This window comes from Triplophysa dalaica, chromosome 8 (genome assembly GCF_015846415.1).
Source record: "Triplophysa dalaica isolate WHDGS20190420 chromosome 8, ASM1584641v1, whole genome shotgun sequence".
NCBI classification, from domain to species: Eukaryota; Metazoa; Chordata; class Actinopteri; order Cypriniformes; family Nemacheilidae; genus Triplophysa; species Triplophysa dalaica.
Window position 1 is genome coordinate 2761551 of NC_079549.1, and position 26264 is coordinate 2787814.

At 37.2% G+C, this 26264-nt stretch overlaps 1 protein-coding gene across 4 annotated transcripts in view; it reads right to left on the reverse strand.

Moving 5' to 3' along the window:
* The window catches only part of kalrna (kalirin RhoGEF kinase a), a 127616-nt gene that overhangs the window by 70929 nt on the left and 30423 nt on the right, over positions 1–26264 (reverse strand). For all 4 annotated transcript variants that reach the window (XM_056755745.1, XM_056755742.1, XM_056755743.1 and 1 more), the window contains exons 2-9: positions 14023–14097; positions 13107–13221; positions 9503–9695; positions 8803–9315; positions 6238–6360; positions 4078–4269; positions 3845–3976; positions 2617–2847 (exon numbers count right to left, since the gene is read on the reverse strand). In XM_056755745.1, coding sequence (XP_056611723.1) covers positions 2617–2847; positions 3845–3976; positions 4078–4269; positions 6238–6360; positions 8803–9315; positions 9503–9695; positions 13107–13221; positions 14023–14097 — 1574 coding nt within the window. The remainder of the gene's footprint in view (positions 1–2616; positions 2848–3844; positions 3977–4077; positions 4270–6237; positions 6361–8802; positions 9316–9502; positions 9696–13106; positions 13222–14022; positions 14098–26264) is intronic.

Genomic DNA, 26264 nt, shown 5'->3' on the forward strand with positions numbered 1-26264 from the left:
ATGTTTCTGCTTCAATGATTAAAGCATTCACTGCGGGTTCTAAAAACAGCCTCCTATCCTCACACACATTCTGAGGGGTTAAAAATAACCCTGGGTAATGATCCCATCTGCAAATCAAACTCATTTCAATAACCGAAGGAAATAAATCAATACTGTTTGTAACTGTTTGGCTGTTTCAGTTCGTTAACATATAAAACTGCTATTACATTTTTGCTTTAGGTTTTTTTGTATTTATGTTCAAATGTTTTTGATGCTGAATTAACCAAGCAAAAATATAAACGTATTAAATGTAATAAATGTAATATATTATATTTTAAATATAACAAACTATTTTTTTCTTAATGCATCTATTTATTTTTCCTTATTTACTGATCTGTGACATAAAAAATTGTATCTTAAATTATTTGAATGTACAAAACATAGTGTGTTTATTATGGAAGAGGTGTTTGTAAATGATGGGTCCAAAACCCAAAATTTATTCACAGTTTTGTCCAAACAATTTCAAAACAAAACAGTCTCATTTGTGTATTCTATAATACAATGTTTTCTACATATTTCATATTTTACTGTTTTCTCTTCTATTTTCATGCTGTTTTTTTCTTATGTCTGTAATGTACTGTATGTTCTTAAAGTGTTTATGTTATTCTAATTATAAAAAAACGATGTACAAATAAAATTGAATTAAAATGAATTTGTGCTGTCAAACGATTAATCGTGATTAAATGCAGCCAGAATAAAAGTTTGTATTTACATACATGCATATATTTAGATATACAGTACAATTTAAATTATTGGTAACAATAAATACATTTATAAAATAAATATTTCCTATATACATGTACGTGTTTATAAATACAAAATTAATATGCACAGTGCACAGACATATTATGTCAACACAAACTTTTATTCTGGATGTGATTAAATCAATAAAAGCGCTAAAATGAATTGGTTATTGCCAGGAGTCAGTCAAAGAAAAGTATTTGTGTGAGACACAGAAACACGAATTGATTATGAATTGTTGTACAAAATGTTGTACAGGTAGTGAAATATAACAGCTGAGAATGGAAAGCTCATGAGTATTAAATCAGCCTCAGTCATGAGTGACTGTCTGTGTCTCTAAGCCCTTCCTCAGTCTCAAACCCCCACCATGACTTACAACCCGGATTTATACCAGTTATCACGGTTACCACAGAAACCAAAACAAGACGACTCATGTGCTCCGCTGATAACCCCATAACTCACCGGTGACCGCCACCAATTCCCCAGTTACCCCTGCGAGACAAGAGGCCAGAAAAGCTTTAATCTTATTTATATGGCTGTCTGACAGCTATAGATTGTGGCACATGTTTAAAAAAAGAGCGCGGCACCAAGGGAACACTTTGTCTAAGGCAGGTGGACATGATATTTAAAGAAACAGAAACACACGAAAATGTGTCACTTTTATCATCATTTAACAGAAAAGAGCAGAATGTACGTACATCTTTTTTTTTTGCTCCAAAGAAGTAAGTCATTTCATTAGGAAAATATGCCAAATAAATAAATATTTTTATTTCAAACTATTTCTTTAACTGTACCATCTGTTGAACACTGACAGATTGTCTACATTGGCTGTATGTGTGTGTGGGGGAGTTCTGTTTATTTCCCGTGAATGGCTCAACATGCTCATTACCTGTATTTAACTACACACTTGAAGACATTTGGCCACATCTCAGCCTCCACTACTCAAAAACTGCAAACATTTCAGGGTGAGACCAACGAACATCACCAAATATGGGCAATAATAACAACCTGTCTCAAAGAAAACATGCAGTATGTTGATATCGCATTGAAATCAATGATCCAAGTTTATCAGAGCCGTATGTTTGAAGCGTTTAACATATTCCATCAAAGCCACCTGATCAGAGGTTAAATGCTGAAATTGAACTCGGCCAATCACAGGTGATCGAGTTTCTTGTGTATCAGAACATCTGTTGCTGATTTTTTAGCCAATCAGCAAGCCGTATGAACTCCAAACATGCATGTTTATTCTGATTCACCCGTGATATACGACTGGCCTCCGTTTGGATTCGGTTTGGACATGTAGCTCTTTAGCTCTTTGGTTATGGTTCAGATCTTGATTTGGCTGTTGTGTAGAGCCGACCCCAGGCTGATAAACCCTGAGCCGCCACAGTCCCACCGAAAGAGGCTAATGGTGAGATATTAACTTCTGGGCACACATCCAGCGCTCGAGAAAAAAATACATGCTGTGCAGAAAACTGCACAAATCCAAAATTATGTTCAACTGTTAACAAGTCTCCTCATTCAACATTCTCCGCTCTTAAATTATGGAAGAATTACAGCATACTTACATGGAAGAAAAAACCTGAAAACTGATATATGTGTAGTTGAGTGGAACTTATTTAAAATGACATCCAAACGTGAGCGAATGAATCTGGTAAAGCACAGGCGCTGAATATATTGCATACTGTATTTCCGCTATACATCTCTTTAGGAAAATTATATAATTATGAAAAAGTACTGACATCTTTTGCTGTCTACATAGGGCACACTGGAACTTGGAGTCAGTGTTTCCAAACTTCTCAGAGACAATGTCGATGTTTGTGAGAATTCATCTACCTGTTGGACGTCCTGCTGAAAGACGCAGAGCTGCAGTCTCTGATGCAGACGCACTTTGCGGTGCTGCCAGATGCTCTCCAGGCGTCTGTGGTGGTGCAGGACCTCGTGGACCACGTCCAGAATGCAGTGCACGGCTTTAGAGTAGTTGGCTGTGGCAGTCAGAGACTCAGAGTTACCGGGACTCAACGGCCTCTGAAGAACATCCAGCAGAGCTTTCCCATCCTGACTCACCTGTGAGGAAGGATCAAACATCATGAATGAACAAACCGTGTAGCTTGTTTGTAAGACTCTTATCTTTTTAAAAAATGCGACTTTTACTTTCCAGAACTCATTGAATCTTTGTATGTTTTTCAAAGGATCAGACTACAAAATGTTGCGGTTATATGTTGAAGACTGTAGTGCTTGGAAACATGGAAATAAAATATACTCAAAAACAGGGGTGGGGACCTGTGAAGTACTGTGGTACAATAACAAAATGACATTGTTTTCCTGTTGTGTCTTGAGCTTAATTAAAGCTACTTCACTGATTTGATCAAGATTATGCAACTGGGTCGAGTTCGCGACTTTCTTGTGATTTGTGTCAATTTTCCAGTCTCTGTTTTACACATATTTAGATTGACGGGTAAGAGAACTAATGTATGTCTTATACTCATGATGACTTACACAAAGGTGCTTCAAAAGGTTATTCGATGCCATAAAAGAACCCATTGGTTCCTTAAAGCAATGGTTCTCAAACTTTTTGTTGCAAGGCCCCCTTTGTGTAGAGTGCATCACTTTGCGGGCCCCCAAATAATGACGCATAATCTTAAACTTCGAATTGTAATTAAACCAAAAACAAACTCAATTATACAATAATGAAGCATATATTTTTTTATTGGTGGTCTTATTTTTCAGATGTTTGATTGCATTAAATCTATGATAAAGATATAAAGTATATTTTATGAAATGCCACAAAAATGCCCCCAAGGGGGCCACGACCACCAGTTTGAGAACCACTGCCTTCAATATCTGAGGAACCTTTGTTTCAAAAAAGGTTCTTTGTGGAACCAAAAATTCTTCTTCTATGGCATCACTGTGAAGAACCTTTTAATCACCTTTATATTTAAGAATGTTGGATTTTAATATCTTAAATGTATGAGTTTAAAAGGAAAGAGCAATTAATCTCGTGTGTGACTAAATGGGAAAGCCCAAAGTGGAATAAAGCGGACAGAACAGCGTTTGTTCTTACCTCAGTATACGCTTGTGTGAACTGCTCATAGAGCGTCTGATGATGGTGAATGGCCAGTTCAAGATCCTGCATCTCTGATGGCAAGCCACCTTCACTGCACATCTTTCCCCAGGTTTCTATCCCAGAAAGAAACTTAACACAAAGAAAAAGAGACAGATCATTAGAAACCTACTCAATTCAAATTCTGACAGCTACAGATGTAGTGTAGAGTAAATAAGAGCGGCCTGGTGTACCTGTTCAGATTTCTGATGAAATACTGCAGACATGGCGAGTATAGTGCTGCGTTCATCGAGAGCGGCAGCGAAGCTCTTCCATTCCTGATCCAGCTGGGTGCTGATCTGTTTGATCTGCTGAGAAGCGTAATGACCCGCCTCTGACAGCCGCGACGCCACCGACATGATGCGGTTTATGTTCACATATGCATTCTGGGAGACATAAGATCAGAGAGCATTTTCAACTATATTGTAATGATATGAAGTGAGAATCCAGCCACAGGGTGCTAGGATACAGGGCGGGGGTTAGGGGGGCTGAGGGAGGCATTGCGCCACCAAAAATTTCAAACTGAAAATTAAAATAAATAGAAAATAAATAATTTTTATTAAGTACTTGACATGTCAAGTACATGTCAATGTAATCACTGTAAAATGTAACAATTATGCATGCAATGAACTTTGATTAAATGTATCTGCCCAACCAGAATATGTGATCAAGCCAGCCTAATACCGGCCTGACAGAATAAAGCTATACACTAAAATAAACTATATGATCAAAAAAACGTAGGTCTCACAGTAGTCTCCAAATCAGAACGTAAATCCATTAGTCCATTAAAACCCTCTTACTAACATGGCGACTTGGCGCATTTGTATAAAATACTGTATGTGGTCAAAGGCATGTATTTATCTGCCTTTTACTAAAGATTCGCTTAATAGTACTTGTTGTTATAATCCCAGAATTTCAGCACCATCTTATCGTCCAATGATATTTTGAGACCGATCTATCGATTCTGTTACAAAATATTGTTACACATACAAATATTAAATGTGACATCAAAATGAAAATGTAACAGATATAGAACTTGATAGAAAGGAAAAGCATTTTTTTCCAGATTCCAATAGCTCACACATACATTCACTGCTGTCTAGATCTGTCGTCCGATCTATACCTCTAGCTAACCCCATCAGCTTGACTGAAGATGGTCTGCTATTAGAATCAAGGCTTAATGAGGTATAAAGCAGAACTTGTGCTGAGATAAAGAATAGGAGGATGCATTAACAGCATGAGTGTGTGATATGTTTATGTTACTCAGATGATTGCTATGCAGAAACAGGAATTCTTGGTAGTTGAGAGTCTGCAGGAGTTAGGGAAATGTGATGAGTTCAATAATGTTCCCACAGTGAGCCTAAAGAACCAGTCGTGCTGCCTGTACACACTCAAAAACACTTTAAGACATCTGTAGTATATAACCGGGGATTTCCTTTTGACTTTTATAGTCTATAGTTTACCAACTACCTTTCCATTATGTGTGTTTACTATGAGCTTTTGTGTGACTTTTAATTAACCTGTAAAATAAAGATAATGCTGCAGCAGCTGGGGCGTAAAATTGTTTTCTTGTAAATTTATTTTCTGTAATTTGATGATTTTTTTACTGTATTTCAAAAATGGAAAGTAGAAAAAATGGCAAAATAAATGTAATTTCCCAGCAGCTGGGTCGCCAGTGAAATACTATAAAATAACATTTTAGGTAAATAAAATATATATTTTTCATGTTTTTCACGTAAATTTGCATTTTTTTTCTGTAATTTGACCTTTTTTAGCTGTATTTCGAAAAAGCAATGTAAAACATGGTAAAATACAGTAACTGTAATTTTTCAGCAGCCGGGGCGACAGTAAAATACCGTAAAATAACAGTTATGTCAAGTAAAAATACATGTTTTTCATGTTTTTCTTGTAAATTTGCAGTCTTTTTCTGTACTTTGATTGTTTTTTTGCCGTATTCAAAAATAGGTGAAAAATCTGTAATACATAACATAATAAAAATAATGCACTCTCATGAATATGCACATGTATAAATAAAAAATAATATGAAACATGATTTTATGCTTAAGAGTACCACACACTGCCATTGTAAAAAAAAAAACAGGACTGAACAAAGAAACAGTGGGTTTGAAAGAAACAAGCGTAACCAAATAAAGACTTCATTTAAAAAAAATTGTGAGCAATCCATTTTAGTACAGTTTAAACAAACTAATTACGCTGGCAAACCATATTTTCAGATTGAACCGTTTGACCAATTGAGCCAAGTGAGTTTAGAATGTAAAGACATTAACGAGCAAATCGTAAAAATAATTTGTATTAAAGAGTGAGAACATCAGAGAGAACATAGATTGACGTACCATGGAGTTCATGGCGAAGTGGTTGTGCTGGGTCTGTAGCTCCACAGCGTGCTGGTAGCTCACACCGATCTCTGTGTGACTCTGGAGAAATAACTCTTTATTGTGACTGATCCAGTCAAACATCTATAATGACAAAGACATGACAACAGATTACCTAAAACATTACATTTCTTTACATAAAATCCTAAACTATTCCTGTAGGCTAAATACACATAACTTTGGTCATAGTATTGTAGTTGGACGGCAAACATTATTAACATTGTTTTAACAAGTGATAAGGAATTTGTTAAGATAAAAGTGTTCATACATGTTCATACACTTGAATAAGTAAAATGACAAATTATTGTAAACATTCTTCAAACATCACAGTTTTCTATTACGACCTGTGACATCATCAAATACAGGCTATATAGAATGTTATTAAACATCAAAGCTTTAGAGAAACATGTACTTCGTAAGTATTGTTTTCTTTTTTTTAACCAATGAAAGTGCAACATAGTGAATAATGAACAAATATGCAAATACCATTTGGGCCATTAAAATTCAATCATGTTTCACCACCTCAACTGAGTTATAAACAATTTTTCTTTCAATAGGAAATAAGTGTCCTAAATAAATATTTAATTACAAGTGCAAATGAATTGCACTTAATCAAGATAAGAGCTGCGAGACAGCATAATTGATCGTCTAGTTGACTGTGCGCATTTCTATTGCATTAAATGGAGGCTTTAATCTAATAGGCCTGATCCTGAGTCTAGAAGAAGCTGGACAGAGGTATTAATTAACAGAATGACTGCTCGCTCTTGCCCTTTGACACGAGGAGGTCTGGCACAGTGACAGACCAGAGATTTTCAATCATGTTCACCCGTGACGAGTGAAAGGTTTCACTGTAGCTAAAAATAAACTGTCTTCTGAACGAAATGATATCTTTGGAACAAAGCACTTATGAGTACTCAGCTTCAAACGTGCCCCTGCGAGCGGCCCTCCGCATTATGTTTGAAGATTTATCTCAGTTATCATGAAACGGAGGGCGGAGTTAATGTGAGGTCTCCGTCTTAAAAAGAACAACGCATAAAACGTGCCAGCATCTTTATTGTTTGGTAATGCATGATACTCATTAAAGTTCTTACTATTAATAGGCATCGTTATTTTTCATCGGTATTTGCTTGGGCAAGCAGCTCTACTACGATTGCTCGTATAGAAGGTAATTTAATCTAGAAGATAACAAAATGGGTGAAACATTTCAATCAATTTACACTGAAGTTGGAGCCTGAGCCATATGTACAGTATATCTAAGACCCCAAATATCATATAGACACCAATAACAGCTTGGAAACCACCAAAACATCTTCCCTTGTTATTATGAGATGTAGACTTACATACATCAAGCTTTTGAGCAAGGTAAGCAAGCAACATCCTGTGCATTTTATATCCATCATTCTAAATATACAAATTCAATTTGAGATCTTTTAGAATGTTAAGATCATAGAAGCGTTGGTTTTTTGTTAAGTACGCATTTGCCTACGTGGTCTAGGACCCTGGGGAATCACTTGGCAGAATGACGCAAGGGGAAACTTATGAATGAGTTAAATATCGTGAAATAAAACGATAGAGATCAAAAATAAGATCAACAAAATAGTTTTTAGATGCAGTGTACATTATTTACAGCAATAATATGACATTAAATCGATCCAAACGGATTAATTACAAATGGTATTACTCCACCACCTATGTGACGTCATCAACTATGTTGTTGAACCAACATGGTTCTGTCATGATTCTGTCCCATCAGACCAGAAAACATGACAAGGAGAGGTAGGATCATGACAGAACCTCATGTTTTATGTAGAGAGAGGTATTTTGTCCTAGTTGGCATTTCACATGCTCTCTCCAGGTCTCGTCTCTTTTCCCGCCCTTTCGTCTCATTATTGGTCGTTAATTTGTTCATGACCCGCACCTGTCCCCTCTTTATTTATCTACCTATATACTGACCTTGTGTCTCTTGTCTTGTCTTGGGCTGGTTCATTGCGTCTGTGTGTCGTGTCATTTGGGTGAGTTACTGTCATGTCAGTAAGTCTAGTTTATTTTTTAGTTATGTGATGTGTTACTAGTTTATTCCTGTTAGTTTAGTTAGTCTGCATTCCTGTTGCTGTTTATGTCTACTCTATGTTATGTTATTTTACCCCCTCATGGGTTTTTGTTTTGTCTTTTATTAAAGTCTTGTGTCTGCACTCACCTTAGCCGAGAACCATGACAGATTCAAACGATAGATGTGCGACAAAGTTATTATGTTTTCGGGAAACAGTCGTGACTAGCTAGTTAGTTTCTCAAACAATACATCGTACTATGGTGGTTAACCAGCCAGTTACATTGTTGTTCGGGAAACGCACCCCTGTACTGTAATCTTTACTGTATGATTTTTGGTTTTCTTTTTTGAGTTCCTTTTTCCTTTTAGCCAAAAACATTCATAATTTATTCATCATTTCTGAACAAATTAGACATTTTTGCTGCTCAGTTTTATTAGTGATTCTGAAAGTTAAAGTCCAAGAACCAGTGCTCACTCACCTTCTCTGCGTCCTGTTCAAACAGTCGGAGTTGGAAACACTGGTCCAGCTTGAGTTTCCTCAGGTGCCAAATCTGATGGAGGTGCTGTCTGGTGCTGTGTAGTTTATCCAGCAGACTGGCGATCTTTGGAACCACGCTCTGAAAGTCTGCACTTCCAGAGATACAGTTCCTCCCTGAGAAGCCATCACTGGAACGGATACACTGCAAAAGTCTCTGACCTTCATGGTCCAGCTCCTCCACAGGAGCCTTCATCACCTTCTTCTTTAGCTGAGTGTGCTCATCGATGAGCCTCCGAGAGCCCTCCACGTCCACCGGGAACTCCTTTTTAGCCAACGTCTCCTGCAAGTCTTCTAGACGCGAGAGGAGATGAACGGCGCTGGACAGAAACTCTTCGAAAGCCACTCGGAGCTCCATCCATTCATCGTGGTTATACTCTAGAGAGCCCTCAAAGTCGTCTGTTAGCTGAGACGGGTCCACGAGTTTGGTCAAGCCCTCCACAGCCACCAAGGTAGTCTGTCAGCGAGAGAGGAGAAACGGACATAATGATGGTCTGATGATGGATGAGTGAAGTGTGGATGATGATTTTACAAACTGCATCTTAATGATGTCTGCCATAAAGGAAAGTTGTTTTTGGAAGTATGACGAAAGGTGACTGACACACAAATGAGGCCACGATTCTGAACAACTACTGAATTTATACCTCAAAGGTGAACTTGGCACTGCCAAAGTTTGTCTTCTGTTTCTGCCAGAAGTTGTCTGGTTTGATGATGAGAGCGACGCAGATCTCAGCGGGGAAAGCCTCTTGTAGGGTTTTCAGTAATGGCTTAATCAGCTCCCACTTCGAACCACGCATATCAATAATCACGGTGAATCCCCTCTTACACACGTCCTCGCTGAAAAAGAGAGAGAGAGAGAGAGAGAAGAAACAAAGTAGTTACAAAGAACTGTGGCAATATAAAGGGACTCAGATAATTATTTGCATTATTAACTGTATTATAATAGCAATATCAAATAATTATAATATTATACTATTATTATAATTATTATAATACAATAGTGTTTTACATTTTTTCATTTTTTTGATTTTGAAAAAAACAACGCAAACGTACAATAAAAAAGTGCTAAAGAAATTAATTTAATCTGATATAGCTAAAAATACAATGCTTTAACCGTCAAAGTTGTTAAAAAACAATATGTGACACAAATCTACTCACTTCACTCTCTACAATGTACTCTCATTATTTTATACAGTCATAACAGTAAATTTTTTTATCAAACTTCTGTCACGATAATGAAATTAAGCAGATGTTAAAGCCACAAAGACAAACATTTAAATTAATGTAAATGCAAAAATACATGTTACATTGATACACAGTTAAATAAAAATAAAAAACTTAAAAGAAATACTACAACACAAAAAGTTAAAACATAAGACATTTCTACATAGACGTAAGGTGGGGAGAAAAAAATTCGAACATAATTTTCTGGGCTTTATATGCTTGGCTATGAATTAAATTTGTGGCAGGGATTATTATTATTTTGTTTCTTATCTTATCAAAGTTCTAATAAAATACAAGAACCCATCAGGGCAAACATTGCTGCACATTTAACATATCACTTCATGAGAGCCACTTTGGCTCTTGAACTTTGGCTCTTGAACTTTGGCTCTTGAATTTCCATATAAATGATATCTCTCAGAATCGCTCCATAAAAAGGATAAGCATGATAAGGTCATGTTTAGATGTCTTTTGAGGAATTTCTGAAGGATTGTTCTCATCGAGTTAAGAAGAAACAGCCCGGCTTCTCCTTCTGCCTGGTGCTTTTGAAGTAACGCACAGAGATTGAGGGATAAAAATAACCGTTAAAGCCAGTGCTTCAATAACCACAACATTAATAACACCCAGATCTCTGTACGCCTTACAGTAAGAGGGAAGTAGAGATCACAGAGAGCCTGAGTGATTAAAAACTACATAATGGCACATAGAAGCCTCTCTCATTTCCTGCCATTCTGAGGTCTGAGTGGGAAAGCAGTCAAAAACAATAGCAGTTAAATCTAACAGATTGCTCTTATGATTGGACGAGTTACTGCCAAACTTACACTTTCAATTTTGAGTAATTGAATAGCAAATTAAAAGGATACATGGCAATGCGAATCACTGCCTACATCACATTCAAATTAACTCAAAAACTACAACAAATTTTTTTTTAAATGTGTAGATGACACATAACATGTCCGTTTTGTGATTTATTTCAATCAAACAAATTTCTTTGTAGATTTATTTTGCACCAATAGCCAAGTGATCACTGCATGTCCAAAGGCATTTCAGGCAACTGGAGTCTGATGGATTAAACAAGACAAAAATGAAAAAAATGAAACAAAACAAAATCATAAAATAAATTAAGCTGATAAGACAAGACGAGACAAGACAAAGAAAATAACCAAATGTAAGAAAAGAAAATGAAAAATAGTATTAAAAAATATATTTTATATATAAATTATTATTATAATAACAGTAATATTCTTAATAATTTAAGTCAAATTAAATACAATTTATAATAATTAAAAAAAAATTCAAATAGCATTATAAGCTATCAGCTGTTTACACAAACCATTTCAAAATCCCATATATTGTGTTTTTGGGTAATAGTCCAATAGGATTTAATGATGTTCTATTGGTTCCCATTTGCCAAATAACATCCCACCATTAGAACCCAACAAATTACCAACAGAGACCCATAGAGACCATTATAATTTCCTTTAAAAACCCTTAAAACTCCCATAACAACCATTAAATCCAACAGAATTTCTGTAATGGTTTCAGTAGCATTTTTGTTAACTAGGCAAGATGAAAAGAAAAAACTTCATGTGAATCTAAGATTCATATGGCATCATACGGATATGTAAAAGCCGTTACGTGTCACGATGTGTGCCAGTACATGAATCATCGCCTGCAGGAGGATTAGCATGCTGACTCAATACCATCAATTCTCCCTCACCACCACACCAGCAGCGTACACAGCTCTAAACCGATCGGACACTGATGATGCAAGCTCAGCGTCTGAGTGGAAATCGAAGAGGGTCAGCTCGTTTGTCCAGCGTGATGTTAAGACATCTATAATGAACAAATATGACTCGCTCTTCTTGCTAATGAGGATATGTCATGGTTTACAAAATGGAAAAGCTCAGTTCATACAATGCTTGGAGAAAAACTCTTTCTAACAGTCGGCCAGAATCTAGCTAAACCCTCGTGCCGATACAGGCTTTCATTAACCACATGACGTCATAAAGTGGGGATAGCTAATACATTTTAATGAAGCAGCATTACTGTTCTCATTTCATGTGAGTGAAGTTTGAGGCTGGTTTGTGTTAAGAAAAGCAACTGATCGTGACAGAAGCTCAGAGGCCTCTGGGCACAGCGACGCATCAAAACACTGCTTCAATGATGATAAATCACAGACTGTGAGGAAGCATTAAAGAAAGCCTAGAAAGGGTGTCTCTCCCCTTTTCTTTCTCTCTTTTGCCTATTGTTTCATTTTCTCTCTCACCGAATTCAGTGAAAATCTTTGTTCTCAATGGAAATGGTCTACACAACCACGGATTTGCATTAAGCATTGGAATTTATACTGTATACCCATATTGAAAGTAAGTCCATGTATTAAAGGCGTGCTGCAACGATGTGTCATGCATTCTGACTTCTTTACAATGTTAAACGTGCTGTCTTCTCATGCTTAACATCGTCAACTTGTCAAAAAATGAGTTGGACGTATACTGTATCCCCCAGCGATTGTACAGGTTTCGGAAAGTTTTTTTTGAACATATACTGTAAAACTGTTTTGTAACCATTTATCTTAGTCCCTTATTGGAAAATTCTCCCAGGAAAGCACCCGGCACGCACAGGAGAGCAGGAGAAGGAGCATGCGCAGACGTCACTTTCACTTGTGTTCAGGAAAGAGAGAATATTCGTTCGCAAAGTTCAGGTGTTTGTTTGCTCTCTGCATTTGGGTGATGAATGTCATCACAGCCATCCCAGCGCTAAAAGATGCCGGACATGTATCACATGTGGTGTGTAAAACTGATGTCTGTGTTTTGTTGACAATGTGCTTTAGTTCAGCCTACCCCTCCCCCCCGCACACGCCGTATGATTTCGGAAGTAATTGTACAGCTGTATCTATCTTTTATAAATATGATCAAACTAAATACTCTTTGAAGAGACGACCTATGCAATACTACTCTATAGGTACTCAAGATTAAAATGAGATTGGCAGTAACCGCGTGTGTTAGGGCCACTTTAACATAGGCTGACCTGGGCACAGTGGACAGGTATGTGACGAGCCGTCTCAGGTCCTCCTGTTTTATTCGGTCATGGTTACTCCGAGCGGGGAAGGTCAAGATGGGACCGCCTCTTTTATCACGACCTCCTGCAAAAAGAGAACAACCCAGAGAACAAGAAGTTTATAACATGCATGCCAAAAATTAAACAGACAGATCCAGTACTGTGTTTACAAATCTTCTGGAACATTTCTCAGCATCACTGATCCACAGTCTTATGCTGTGTATACAAAGTTACAATACATCAATTTAGAAGGTAGTGTAATTATTCTTTATTTGACTGTGAATTTACTTTATTAGTTACTGTATAGATTATATTCACGTCGTTGTTATATTCTACATTCTGGCGGGTGCTGCATTTGTATCGTCTTCACAAGTAGATATGAGTTTGCAGTGGTCTCATTCTCAAGGTTCATAATAACGTCACAAGACAATGTTGTGAAGCAGTAATTTCCCATAATATATAATAACACCTCCTCAATGTGTTTCTAGTCAGACAACGTCGGACACAGTTATACAGAGATGGAGAGAACTCTAGACATAGTTCTAGGCAGAGTTAGAATGGGCATCTGAACGCAACTATCATTTTCTCTTTACAATAAACTTTGCTCATTTTATTATAAAGTCACTTCGTTTCCTGCCTGCTGTTCTTCCCCTCTGACATCCAAGTCTGCAAGATAGTTAGATCAATCAGTTTTGGGCGTATGAACAAGATGACAAGACACTACGGTATCTTTTTGGATCAATAACAAGATAGTAGAATCTATCACGAATTAGCAAAACCTGCTCACGTTTAGCATTGCTTTTCTAAACGGGTACATTCAGAGTTTGTGAGTTACTTTATGTCTACTTGTCAAACACTGAAAGCATCTCATAGATCTCATACTCACCTGATACAAATGCTATTTTCTCCCTCAGCACAGGAAGAACATCAGACGCTTTAATGCTTTCGCTTCTGAAAGACCCTGAGATTGAAAAATGGAGAAAAAGAGAGATGACTTCAAATGATTTTATCTGTAATCTCATGATCATACAGTACATTCCCTCACATTCCACATCTGATCCTTAATGGAATAGTTCACCCAAAAAATGGTCTCCATTGATCTATCATAGTAGGGCAATTCCGTGAAAATATCAACCTTACCACGAAAAAAGTATGTTTTTACAAGCGGTTTTTACTTTGGTAACAGCACAGATTTCAACATTTGGTGGACCAAATACCCATGCGGATCTCTCTTCAAAATTGTAAAGCATTTGTTTTATTTTTAGTGCATGATTTTTCATAGTCCCAATGTCCATCAGGTAAGTGCCATTTTCAGGATTGTCACATCCATAACGCTTCACATTCCACAAAAATGGGCATATTTCAAATATGAAAATAAACAAACTATTTTATTTTCTATATATAAGCTACCTTTCTACATTCATTGGGTATTATTGCTTCAGAATTGTGCATTTTATTTGACAGAAATCCTACAAAGTTTATCGTCTTCCGAAAACCACATCCTTTTTTTGTCACATCCATAACCCATGTTTATTTCCCTTTTATTTAATATAATTTTGTTTCATAGACTGACATTTTTTGATGTTTAGACTCTATCAACAAGGGTTCAGTAAAATATAAACAGATGGTTCAATATGATTCTCTGAGCATTTTAATGTCACGTCCATAATGCAAAATGTCACCTCCATAACTTTTGAATTGCCCAGTGGGAATAAAAATGACTGTCAACGGGGACCGTTTTTGGTGTGAACTATTCGTTTAAACATTAAATTCGTGTTATATAGAAAATCCCTCAAATATAATCTTTCATACAGATCTCCGTAAAAAAGATCACCACTGAGATTACCTCAAATAATATGGATGGAAGAAACACTTTGAGAACTGACTCCATTAGTTCTCCTGAATTATGAAAGAGAAAACCTCAAACCAATCAAATCTTACCCACGGCCTTTTCTGTCTTCTTCTCAACTATCTACCTCTGTGTATCATGATGTGATATACATCCCTCTCGCTGTCTCTCTCTCTCTCTCAGGACTAAGCTGACTCTCATGAAGCGGAGATAGACAGGGATGAGGAGAAGACTCATTAACACTCTTCTACAGGATTAGCGTCTGGACTGCTACGTTGGACTCGCGGTCTCCCTCAGGAGCTTCACAGAAGTGAATCAATGCTGCTGAGCCTTCATATTAAACACCGGCTCTGCTAATGAACAACTGCATTAGAGCGTAAGGGCCGTGGTAACGAAGAAGCTGCTTCAGCACGATGAGAGACATCTGGCTAAAGGGGGACGTAAATTAGCAGATGATCACAATCTAACAGGGGTGAAATAGATTTACACCGTGTGTTCTGAATGTATTATTAGATTATAGTATTACACACCTATCTCTAGTACAGTATACTACATCACACTCAAGATATTGTCCTACTTCCTGAATACTGGTCTACAAATACACTATATAAGTATGTAGTCCAATGATGGTGAGCCAGGAGAAATAATGGAAAACTAAATGAGGAAATAAAGACACACAGAAGGCAGGGATTTGGATTGAGTTACAGAAAGACTGAAGCTCAGACAGTTCTGATCTGCAGCCCGTTACAGTAACATGAGAGAAAGCATCACATCAAAGAACGCCCAGTCTGTCTCACTTGAAAGACCTGCTTTAGTGCTCAACTTGTCTGTCCTCCATAAGGGAGTATGGAGAATTTATGAAGGGTAGAGGGGAAGTGCACTTGACTGTATCTCCCCCCTCCCAGATATTCATAACATTAACATTTCATCCATCCAGCTATAGGAAGTATAAAAGCAGCCCATCTATGGTTTGAATAACATGAATAATCTCTGTTGCATGCTTTTCCAGCCTGCTCTTTCACATTCATCACCTCATTAAAATGTAAATGAAGCTGTCAGCGACTGTAAAGTGTTTTTATTTCCTTTCACATTTCCTTTCACATAAAGCTGTGATTTTTGCGCCATTTTAAAAAAAATTGAATAAAAATAACGATTGGTATTTAAGGACCTGTTTCATCCATATTTTGATGAAAATGCAAAATACATTTGTTCAAGAAGCATCTATGGGAGTAATAGGGGATTCAATTGTCTCGTGGCTCAGAATAGGTCAAAAAGGGCATTAAATGCACAACAAAGAAAATAAATGGAACAGTGATGAATGTGACATCTTTACATACGGCCCCATTTTCATTCATTTAACAGAAAGCTTAGTTTTATTCTTCATTTAGAGACACCTGGTAGTGGTGGTAATGAATGGATGTTAGTAGGATTTATCAAACGTTTACTGTGATTTGAGATTTCAGAATGTTAAAATATATTGATGGGTGTTTATAAAAGAGGGAAAGAAAGAGAGAGAAATGTACAGGTCATAAAAACAAGATGCTTTTGAAAAATTATTGATTTTCTATAACAAACATCACTGTTAGTATACAGCACAGATGATCAACCAGGGATGGTGGTTGTAAGGGTATTGTGAGTGGTTGTTAGGGTGTTCCTAAGCTGTTGCTATAGTGTACTGGGTGGTTACCAAGGCTGTGCGGAATCCAAAGAAAACTGATGAAAAACTGATGAAATTAAATTAAATCAGGAAGAACATACCCTCAGGCACACACACACAGAGAGAGAGAGAAACTTGGGTAGAAGTTTAGTTGTGAACGGGGCACGGTTTGCATGAAAAATCACTACTGTGAAAGTTGTCCTACGCATGAGTTTTCACCGATTACAATGCATTTACTTCAATAAAACACATGTTAGAGATGATAGTACTGATGAATGGATTGGAGCAAGAGTGAGCCTGCATTGTATTTGCACATTGTAAGGGGAATCAGAGCATGCGATGTGTATACAGTAAACACAAATATACAGTAAAGCACCACATTTTTTTAAATATAATATATTGACCCGTGTTCTGTTTTCTGTCAGGCACCGTGCACATTTTTGATGATGTAAGACACAAACGCACCAAGGTTCGATAGAATCAAGTTGAGTGTGAAACCAAACCAACACTGCGGGGGGCTATGGGAACAATCACACTCAGGTCTCGGACCGAAGCAGACGCGCCAAACGGCCTTACACTCTCTGAACTGAGAACATAGGCTTCAACATAACTTTCTCCTGCTATCAGACGATCTGTCAGCCAATGAAAACACACACGCTCTGAATGCCTTAAACTATACCACATGCATGTTAAAAAACAGTTTCACACTCATCACAATCTCACATTTAACCTTCATTCTTTTATGACAAACACTTTTTAATATCTGACAATAAAAGCCTCATGCAAAAGAACAGCGCTGTCTATAAGTGGGATGAAGAATGGATGTCACGTTGTTAATTACATGCCGAGAGAGGAATCAATCTGCCATCCAGACCACCAACACGACCCACAGACACCAAGCCACTATAATGCCATGAAACGCACACCCAAACACACCAACATGAAGAAACCAGCACATCAAGCAGGTTAACATTCGTTAGCAATAAGTTACGGGAGACTGTGCTTTATTGCGAATATATCTCGTTGAGTGTGAGTTATTCACGAAGAAAGTACAGCTATTGACCGAACAGAATCAAAGACTGGAACTACAGTTTTATAAATCTTCACTTTAAACGGGAACGATAAGAAACGACAAAGGCATAGACACAAAATAAGCTCCACCAAAACACATACATAAACCATCAGACACAGACTGACAGGAGTGTGTGATCTGTATAAGTACCCGTCTCTCTTCTGCTGATGAGATAGGAAGACAGCATTCCACACCGGTATGTCCATATAGTGAATGATGAATCTAATACAAACAACTCCTCACTAAAGTATACCGACATGCCTTCATGCACAAGCTCTACAGAACAGTCTATCGCTCCTAGCCCTACTATGTCATTCATTCTGATTGGTGGGCAATTATTACCGTCCAATCAGGAGCTTGTAGGATATTGACAAGAGAGTACAAAGATTATGGGTGGAAGGATGCCATAAGCTTGTGTGTGTGTGTATGTGTAACCAAGTCCTCTGACATACAGATGGATAGAAATTGATCAGAGACTGGAATTACAACAGTGCATTATAAACACAAACAGTACACATGATTTACAGTTTTGTCAAATTTAAGTCAGCTAATCAGCCTTTGTAGCTATTTATATGTAGCCTACACTGTTTCAATTTTAAGCATTTTTCAAGTATTTCTGAAATACGATAAAAAACTGTCAAATTACAGAAAATTAACGCATAATTACAAGAAAAACAGAATTAATTTGCAGAAAAATACTGTTTATTTCTACAGTATATTTCTGGCCGTTTTTTACTGTATTTTTTTACATTCTAATTTTAAATACGTTTGAAAACCGTCAAATTAAAGAAAAATACCCAAAATTCAAAGAAAAACAGGGGGAAAGTGTAATTTTACAGGATTTTTTTATGGAATATTTCTGCCGCCCCAGCAGCCAGAAAATGTCTGTTTTTTTACAGGATTTCTTTGCCATCTACTTTTGTGTAATTTTACAGGATTTTTTTGCCACAGCTGAAAGAAAATTTCTGATTTTTTTAAAGGTTTTTACAGTGTACTGTATGTTTCGGCTAGAAACTAATGTGTGAGTTTGTGTGTGTAAAATTCAGAGCTCCTCCAGAGCTAAAAAGATGTTCAAATAGAATCTCTCTAAGAAAAAACACACTACTGGCTATCCCATAATTCCCAACAGACAGAGCGCTACAAGCCGTTCCACACAATTTAGACTGAACAAGGACAAACACACACCAGTTACCTTCCTCTGTGCATGCCAGGAAACACACACATACAGTACATCCACAAACGCACATATATCACAGTTAATTATTTATTAATGCAAAGAAAAAGATGTACGGCAGCACGCTGCCTTTGATAGTCTGATCTGATATTATTATATGAGGTGAAAAGAGCTTTTATGACCGTGAGGAGACAATTTATAAATGACATAACCACATTCTGCATGTGAGCTTCAAATGGATAACCGAGAATCTGTTAGCAAGTATGCAAAGGAGAGAAAGAGAAATCCATATATTCTTCATTAATCACCCCAGTGAATACTCTGATTCTATCAGAACACAACATCTCCAGTTGTATCTCTTCTTCTCTGTTTTCTTCTCTTCTGTTTGCCCACAGCCTAATTTCCTCTCCGCAAGCATTTCAGATTCATGGCTAAAGTAAAGAACACTTGATGTTTCATTTCAAATCTGTGAATTGGATCACCCAGGACGGATCTTAAAACGCATTCAAAGCGATGCATGTGCGTGCCTTAATTCTGATGTAGTTGTATGGGAATCTGGATTGTCTCACTGAAGAGAAGAAAGAGGAAACGGGAATTATACTTGAAAAAATCAAATAGTTTACAGCAGCTGTTGCTCCAAAAACTCCAAACAAGTCAACCGATATTCCCCTCAGCTCTCTAAATGGAATCATGGGTACGATGACCTCACATTTTACAGTATCTGCTTCCACACCACTTACAAAATACATTGTGGTGGTACAGTGATGGTATCAGATGTAGCACAAATTAACGTCAAGCTACGTGGTATGTTAAAGGTAAACTATGGTATGTTCTGCACTACGGTACAGAAATTCACCACAGAACGACCACACAATGTAGACTGAAATGGAACAGTCCAGGAATAATTTGAGAGAACGTTTTTTCCCTCCTGTCCTGTTTCCGTAACGCTCTGAATCTATTGGGATTCCTCTAGAGACGCTGTAGCTTCATGAATCGCTCTGTCACTACAGCGGAAGGAATTCTCTGCTAATGTTGGATGTCTCCTCATTAGCTTTTCCTTCGGCTACCTGTGGGAACCTGATATCCCAAGGGGGAAACAGACAGATGGGAGAAGGCTTGTTATCCGCAGAGCTACTGTCACTAGTCATTACTTCTCCCCATTTCTAAAGTTTCATACACACACGCTAAACTACTCAAAATCACTGCCAATGCACAACATTCAGACTGGGGCCATTGTCCACAGTCTACATCTATTTACCAAAAGTGCTCAACAGAAAAATGCTGACTGATTTCAACTGAACGTGAGACAAACTGTGTGTCAACCGTATTTTTCTCCATCACCTTTTTAAATTGCTGGCATTTGTTTGTGATGCAGATAATGAGGGAGGATACAGGAGATGATTCAGAGGAACTGGAGATAATGAAGACAGACTGCTCTACCCTGCAGCTCTTAATAAGGTCTGAAGCATATCTCTACAATGCAAACCCAGAGAGCCAATCTAAAAAGTTGGGCTCACACCCAACATAAAGACTGTTAGGGAGTAGAAAGCAAATAAGTATAAAGCAAAACATGTATAACTAGGGATAAAACCTCACAAGAGTGGACAAAAAGTCTTTTAGGAACACTAGACATCAATGCATACACTTTTGAAGCTCAACAGAATGAGATGTTATAGGTGTAGTAGTTGTTAGTGTAAAGTTAAAGGGACAGTTCACCCAAAAATGGGTGTCATTACTCCCTCTCTAGTTGTTCCAAACCTGTATAATTATTATTTTTTGGTTGCACAGAGAAAAAAGATATTTGGATGAACGCTTGTAACCAAACAGATCCTGGACCCCATTGACTATCACGGTAGGAAAATACAATCGTTGTCGAAGGTCCCCAAGAACTGATTGCTGTCATGCATTCTTCAAAATATCTTCTTTCGAGTTCAACAAATTCTTCCCACTACGGTAGTCATTGTTTGCTTATAAGCATTCGTCCAAACATCTTTCTCTGTGTTCATCACAACAAATACATTTATACAGATCTGGAACAACTTGAAGATGAGTAAACGTTTATTTTTAGGTGAACTGTCCCTTTAACTGATATGCAGCAGTATTAGACCCAGCTCTTGTTTTATGCACGCACCTTAAACAATCTCAGAACAGACGCCTGTATGAGATTGAAGGAAGCTCTCCAAATATAGCTGACATTGAGGCATGAACTCAACAGCTATTGTTATTCATCCTGTGTCATACTGAAGTCGTCTGCTGTGTGGAGTTAATGGGCCTTGACCAAATGAAGAGTGAGGACACATACAGAACATTTTCTAAAAGAGGCAGAGCGTGTATTTACCCACACTGACACGTCACTTTACTGCCCTGGAGGATAAATCTCAGATGGGAAATGGGGCAAGGTTAAATTGAGCCTGTGTGTGTGTGTGCGAGTGTGTAAATCAAAATGCCAAAATCCATTTCACCCACTATGCCTCTTCCCACTGGTGTCAATCAGCCTGTAACAGTGCAATGGAGCGTTCAAAATCTGTCAATCATCTCCTTTCATTCTCCCACTTCGTGGTATACTGAAAAATTTCAAAGTATACTGCGATAGACTTATAATTTAAGACCACGGGGGGACTGTCAAAGTCTGTTTCGTCAAGAAATAAGACTGCCGGTCCAGACCGATCAACTCTTAAATAATTGATGTATTGAGTTGATTCTGAAAAATCAGTTTGGAAGCATGATACTTAATGACTGATTCAATATAAAATAAAGTCCCGTAAAAAAACACAGAATTTTTTTCCTGTTTTTTCTTGTAAATTAGCTGTTTTTGTTTTTTGACCGCATTTTAAAAGATACATAAAAAATCAACAATACAATTCTATAATTTTGGTTTTTACATTATACGTGAACAACTACAAAAAAACAGAACTATTCTGTAAAATTATGTTTTTTACAGTGTAGTTTTTACGAGAACATATCAATTTTACAAGTTAACTGACAGCATTTGGATTCTGTGACATTACACGGAAAGGCCCAGGAAAATGAGCAGTGTTAGGGAAATAAGTTGACAATACATGCAACCTTGTGTTTAAACTGCTCACGTTCAGTCTCAACAAAATACACCAGGGATCTTGTCTGAGTAAAGCCAGAGCCAGCAACATGTTACAAGATGGTCTTCTGAATGTTTCAGCCTGAACGGTACATCACTACACCATTCAACAAAAGAGTAGAATTAGAAAAAACACAATAGAAAACGCAACACGCAATGAGAGCTAAAAATAGACGAATAAAAGAAAATTTGTAATACTGAAGAGAAATAAACACAGGACAAATCAGGTCAATGCATAAAAGCGGAGAACATGGGTGAAAAATCAAGAAGTCAATGAAGTCATATTTACAGATGAAAACACATAACTGCCTCCAGATTTCACAGAGACCCTTTTACTGGTATTAACATCTGTCTCTGTTGATCCGATCACATATGGTCAGGCAACGCATCATTGTTCTACAGCTAATTGAGAAATCCATGAGCAACATCTGATGAGGTCACTTCGAGGGCTGCTGGAAAGCTTCAAAATCGAAACGCTTCATACACGCAAAAACTAGCTCTGCTGTAAATATTCTTGAGGATAGTTCAGCCATGAAATATTGTAGCATTTACATTAGAAATCTGTATGACTTTATTTCTTCTGACAACACAGTTTCAAGGGAATTCATGACATTGTCACAAACTGTAATCTATTCATTTGTGCCAAAGACACAAATTTCCCCAGTTAGAACGACTTTCAATCCAAAGTATTTTACAGTTTTGATCGATTGCCAACAAACAATCCATGAAACAATTCACCATTTTCTGACATATATGAACACATTCGAACAATACATCCACTTATACAAAGCCCACACAAAAACGTCCACATTTTGCTGAGGTTGCATGACCGGTTCATATTGTTCTTTGTTTTTCAACTATTCTTGTCTTGTAAGATCATCTTCATCTACTTTACAGTAGTGTAATGTTTTATTTGAATTTTTTCCTAAAGCTCATTCTTGCATTTTCCTCCTGCACTCTTTGATGTTGTGTATTCTTATAAACACTAAACTGTCAAATTATTCTTGAATCCCAATTAGAGGTTTTAGAAACGTTTTGAAGTGATCTCGTCAGTGTTTAAGACTATGTTTTAGTGAGAGTGTTTCTGAGGGCTTGTGTGTTTGAATGGCTTTGAGAAGAGAGCTACATTTTGATCTGAAAATAGGATGTTGAGGGAATTAGGTGAGAAGTTATGGATTTTCGTGTACGGAAATGTGTTTACGCAATATCTTTCATATGAATAAATAAATATCAATGCAATCTGATATGAATTCATACCTATTTTACATGTGACTTTGGGTTAAGGGGCGGAGTTAGAGTAGCCATTTAGCATTGCTTTGCCACCTTGTAAAACTGCCGGAATTATTTTTTATAAGTAAGCAGTAACTCTGCCAAGTTGCAACACTCAAAGTTCATCAAAAGACGGCTCGTCGGGATTACAATATACTTTCCCTAGGTTAGTTACATCATGAATCCCAAAATGTACATTGAGGACTTCATAGAACCAGGAACTCAACAGTCTGTTTTGAAGAATCGAGATGACAGTGTAAAACACAAGTGAAATATGTAATATTTAGAGCACTGTTTGAAAATGGAAACAACTTTTGTTTTGCACATCATAAACATAATAAAGATTTTGAAAAATAGGCAAAATAGGACCCCGTTTTTGTTTTTTAGCGAAACAAATAATAAAATCAGAGCCTACTCATCAATCAGTCCATGAGTTGAACCTCAGTGTGTGTGTGTGACATCATCCAGTGCATGGGTTTGAATAATCACAGTTTCTTTCCTCCATACTGAAGATCAAGCCCTGTTGTGACAGCCCTGCTCTGAGATCAGTATCTGGCTCAGTCATGACTCTCCCTCCAGCACACACGTGTTCTCCTCTCTATGAGGCTCAGTCTGTCACCCATCTGTTGGCCTGGCGGATGCCAGATAAACAGGATTCGACACTGATCTGAGAGCAGTTCTTACTCTAAAGTTGAGCTCATGCAAGAGAGAGCTAGCTAGTGATGTGAGACCTTAAAGAAGTATTAGATACACTAGGTTGGTACGTGTACTTTAGGGATCGTAGCCCATTCATCTACAGTATGACATTAATGTTAACCTGTCATAGATTCTCAAGATGGGCGATCCTGGTTTAAGAGTAGAAATGTATTTTAAAGTCCCGGTGATTAAAAATTACAATGCTTATTTTTTCCATGAAGTATTCCAGCGTTTATTGTAAATAGCGTATCAATGAGGGTCATCATTATCCTTTTAAAATTCACATGCCCTCATAATCTTCATTTAAAATGTGAAAATGCACTTCCGCCCTTTAGTGACTATCCATCTTAAATGACGTATGTTAGACGGCTTGGGCGGAGCATCGGTTAAGTCCTCCCCTTCAACTGTCGGTCTACTCCAAGTTCCATTTCAAAATGCAACATCTGTTTTTATACATCCAATCAAATAGAAGCAAAAGACGCATTCCACGACCACTATATCTCTCATGCGTCAAAATAAGGAAGAAAAAGCGATCGCAACTTCCGATTCGCTGAGACTTTAATGTTTATTCTAATGCACAGCTATCTAGACGTACATTGTCCTATACATCACAGATGCTGAAAGAGCACTGAAACATTCACATTTTAGATGACCAAACCCTTAAAGAGAGCCCAAGTAAAAGTAAGTTTCTGTTTTTTAAACAGCGCTCTGTCATGCTTGTTGACAGCATATGAAAACATCAAACATAACATCCTGGCCTTGAGAGCATCCCTGTTCAAGCGCCGAACCTGTTCTAGCAATTACCCAAAGCCGCCAGGTGGCTAAACACTTGTTCACTACTTCCCTGCGACAGAAGAGTCTTCCTTGATCTCTCCAACAGTCCTATCCCTCCCCGGAGACAACGTGGGAGTCAAATGACTGCAACAAGACAGCAGGTGTGACTTTATTTAACCCAGACGTGGAGCTCCGAAACGTTCAGACGGAGTTCTGGGTAGTTTCACGTATAGCGGAGCATCACACTTATCAAAGTTGACGCTTCGTGCCAGTTCACGCTGAGACTCTGTGGTGTGTGATTGTCTGCCAGTACTGTAGCAGACAGGTGGGTCTCCGCTACTGGATATCTGCAGCATGTATTTATTGGGAAACGCTGGAAACATCTGCTAAGTAAACCCTTAAATGCACTCACAAGCTGTTCATATGGAGATGAGGTTTTGTGTCTGACACAAAGGTAAGGGTGAACTCACACAAAACATGAAAACATTCATCAAGGCAAGAAAAACATGGCAGTATTTCCTGAACGGGATCTGGGCATACAGTTTGAACTATTGAACTTCCAGTGTCTTCATTTTTTTTTTATTGACGTTTTATTATTGTTATATGTGTAGAATGACGCAGACAGTCAGCTTATCAATAGTATATTAATATAGAAAATAATAATAATAAAATAAAATAATATTTACAAATAAATAAAAATATAATAATTAAATAAGGATACAAACCAGAAATATATAAAACCATTATCTAAAATATACTGTTTATAAAACAAAGGAGACAGTGAAAAAAAACACTGTACTTAAGATTTAAAGAAGACTATAATACACACAACAAACTCAATATAAAAACCAATGGAACGGCGCTGAAGGAAGTCTACATATGAAATGTCAGTTATAAGCCACACAGGAAACCGTGAACATAAGAGCGTTTTCTTAAAGACAAGGATTCACTTTCGCTCATACTTAGAGTTAGTGATTAAAAGATATATATATTTATTCATAAAAGTGTATTTTAATACGCAAAAAAAGATATTCTGAAGAACGTTTGTACAACAAACAATACTGACCCCAATTGACTTCCATTGTATAGATAAAAAAACTAATTTTTAAAAAAGTATCTTTTGTGAACCACAGAACAAACTATTGCTTTAACTACTGAAAACAAATTTGATGAGACATTTATAAGAAAGTGCTGATGATAAAGAGATGAATCGTGTTGTAAACAAATTATCATATTACGCTGTCCTTTGACATGTGGAAGAAATAAAGATGCATCTTCCAAATGAATAAATAAACAAAGAAAACTGTCTTTCTTCCTACTTGTATTTTAGCTCGTGGAAAACATCTGTCTGTTTTTACGTCTCTGTCTAGAACATCGGTCAAACACTCACTGTATTGTTGGGTAAAATCACAAACCATGGTTAAAGTCAACATTTTGCTTGTTTGTTGTCTACTTTGTAATCATCAGTGACAAATGTTAGTCTCTTCCTCTGTTCCTCTCAGTTGTCTCTCGCTGGCTCTCGTCTCTGTTAATTACAGGCTTG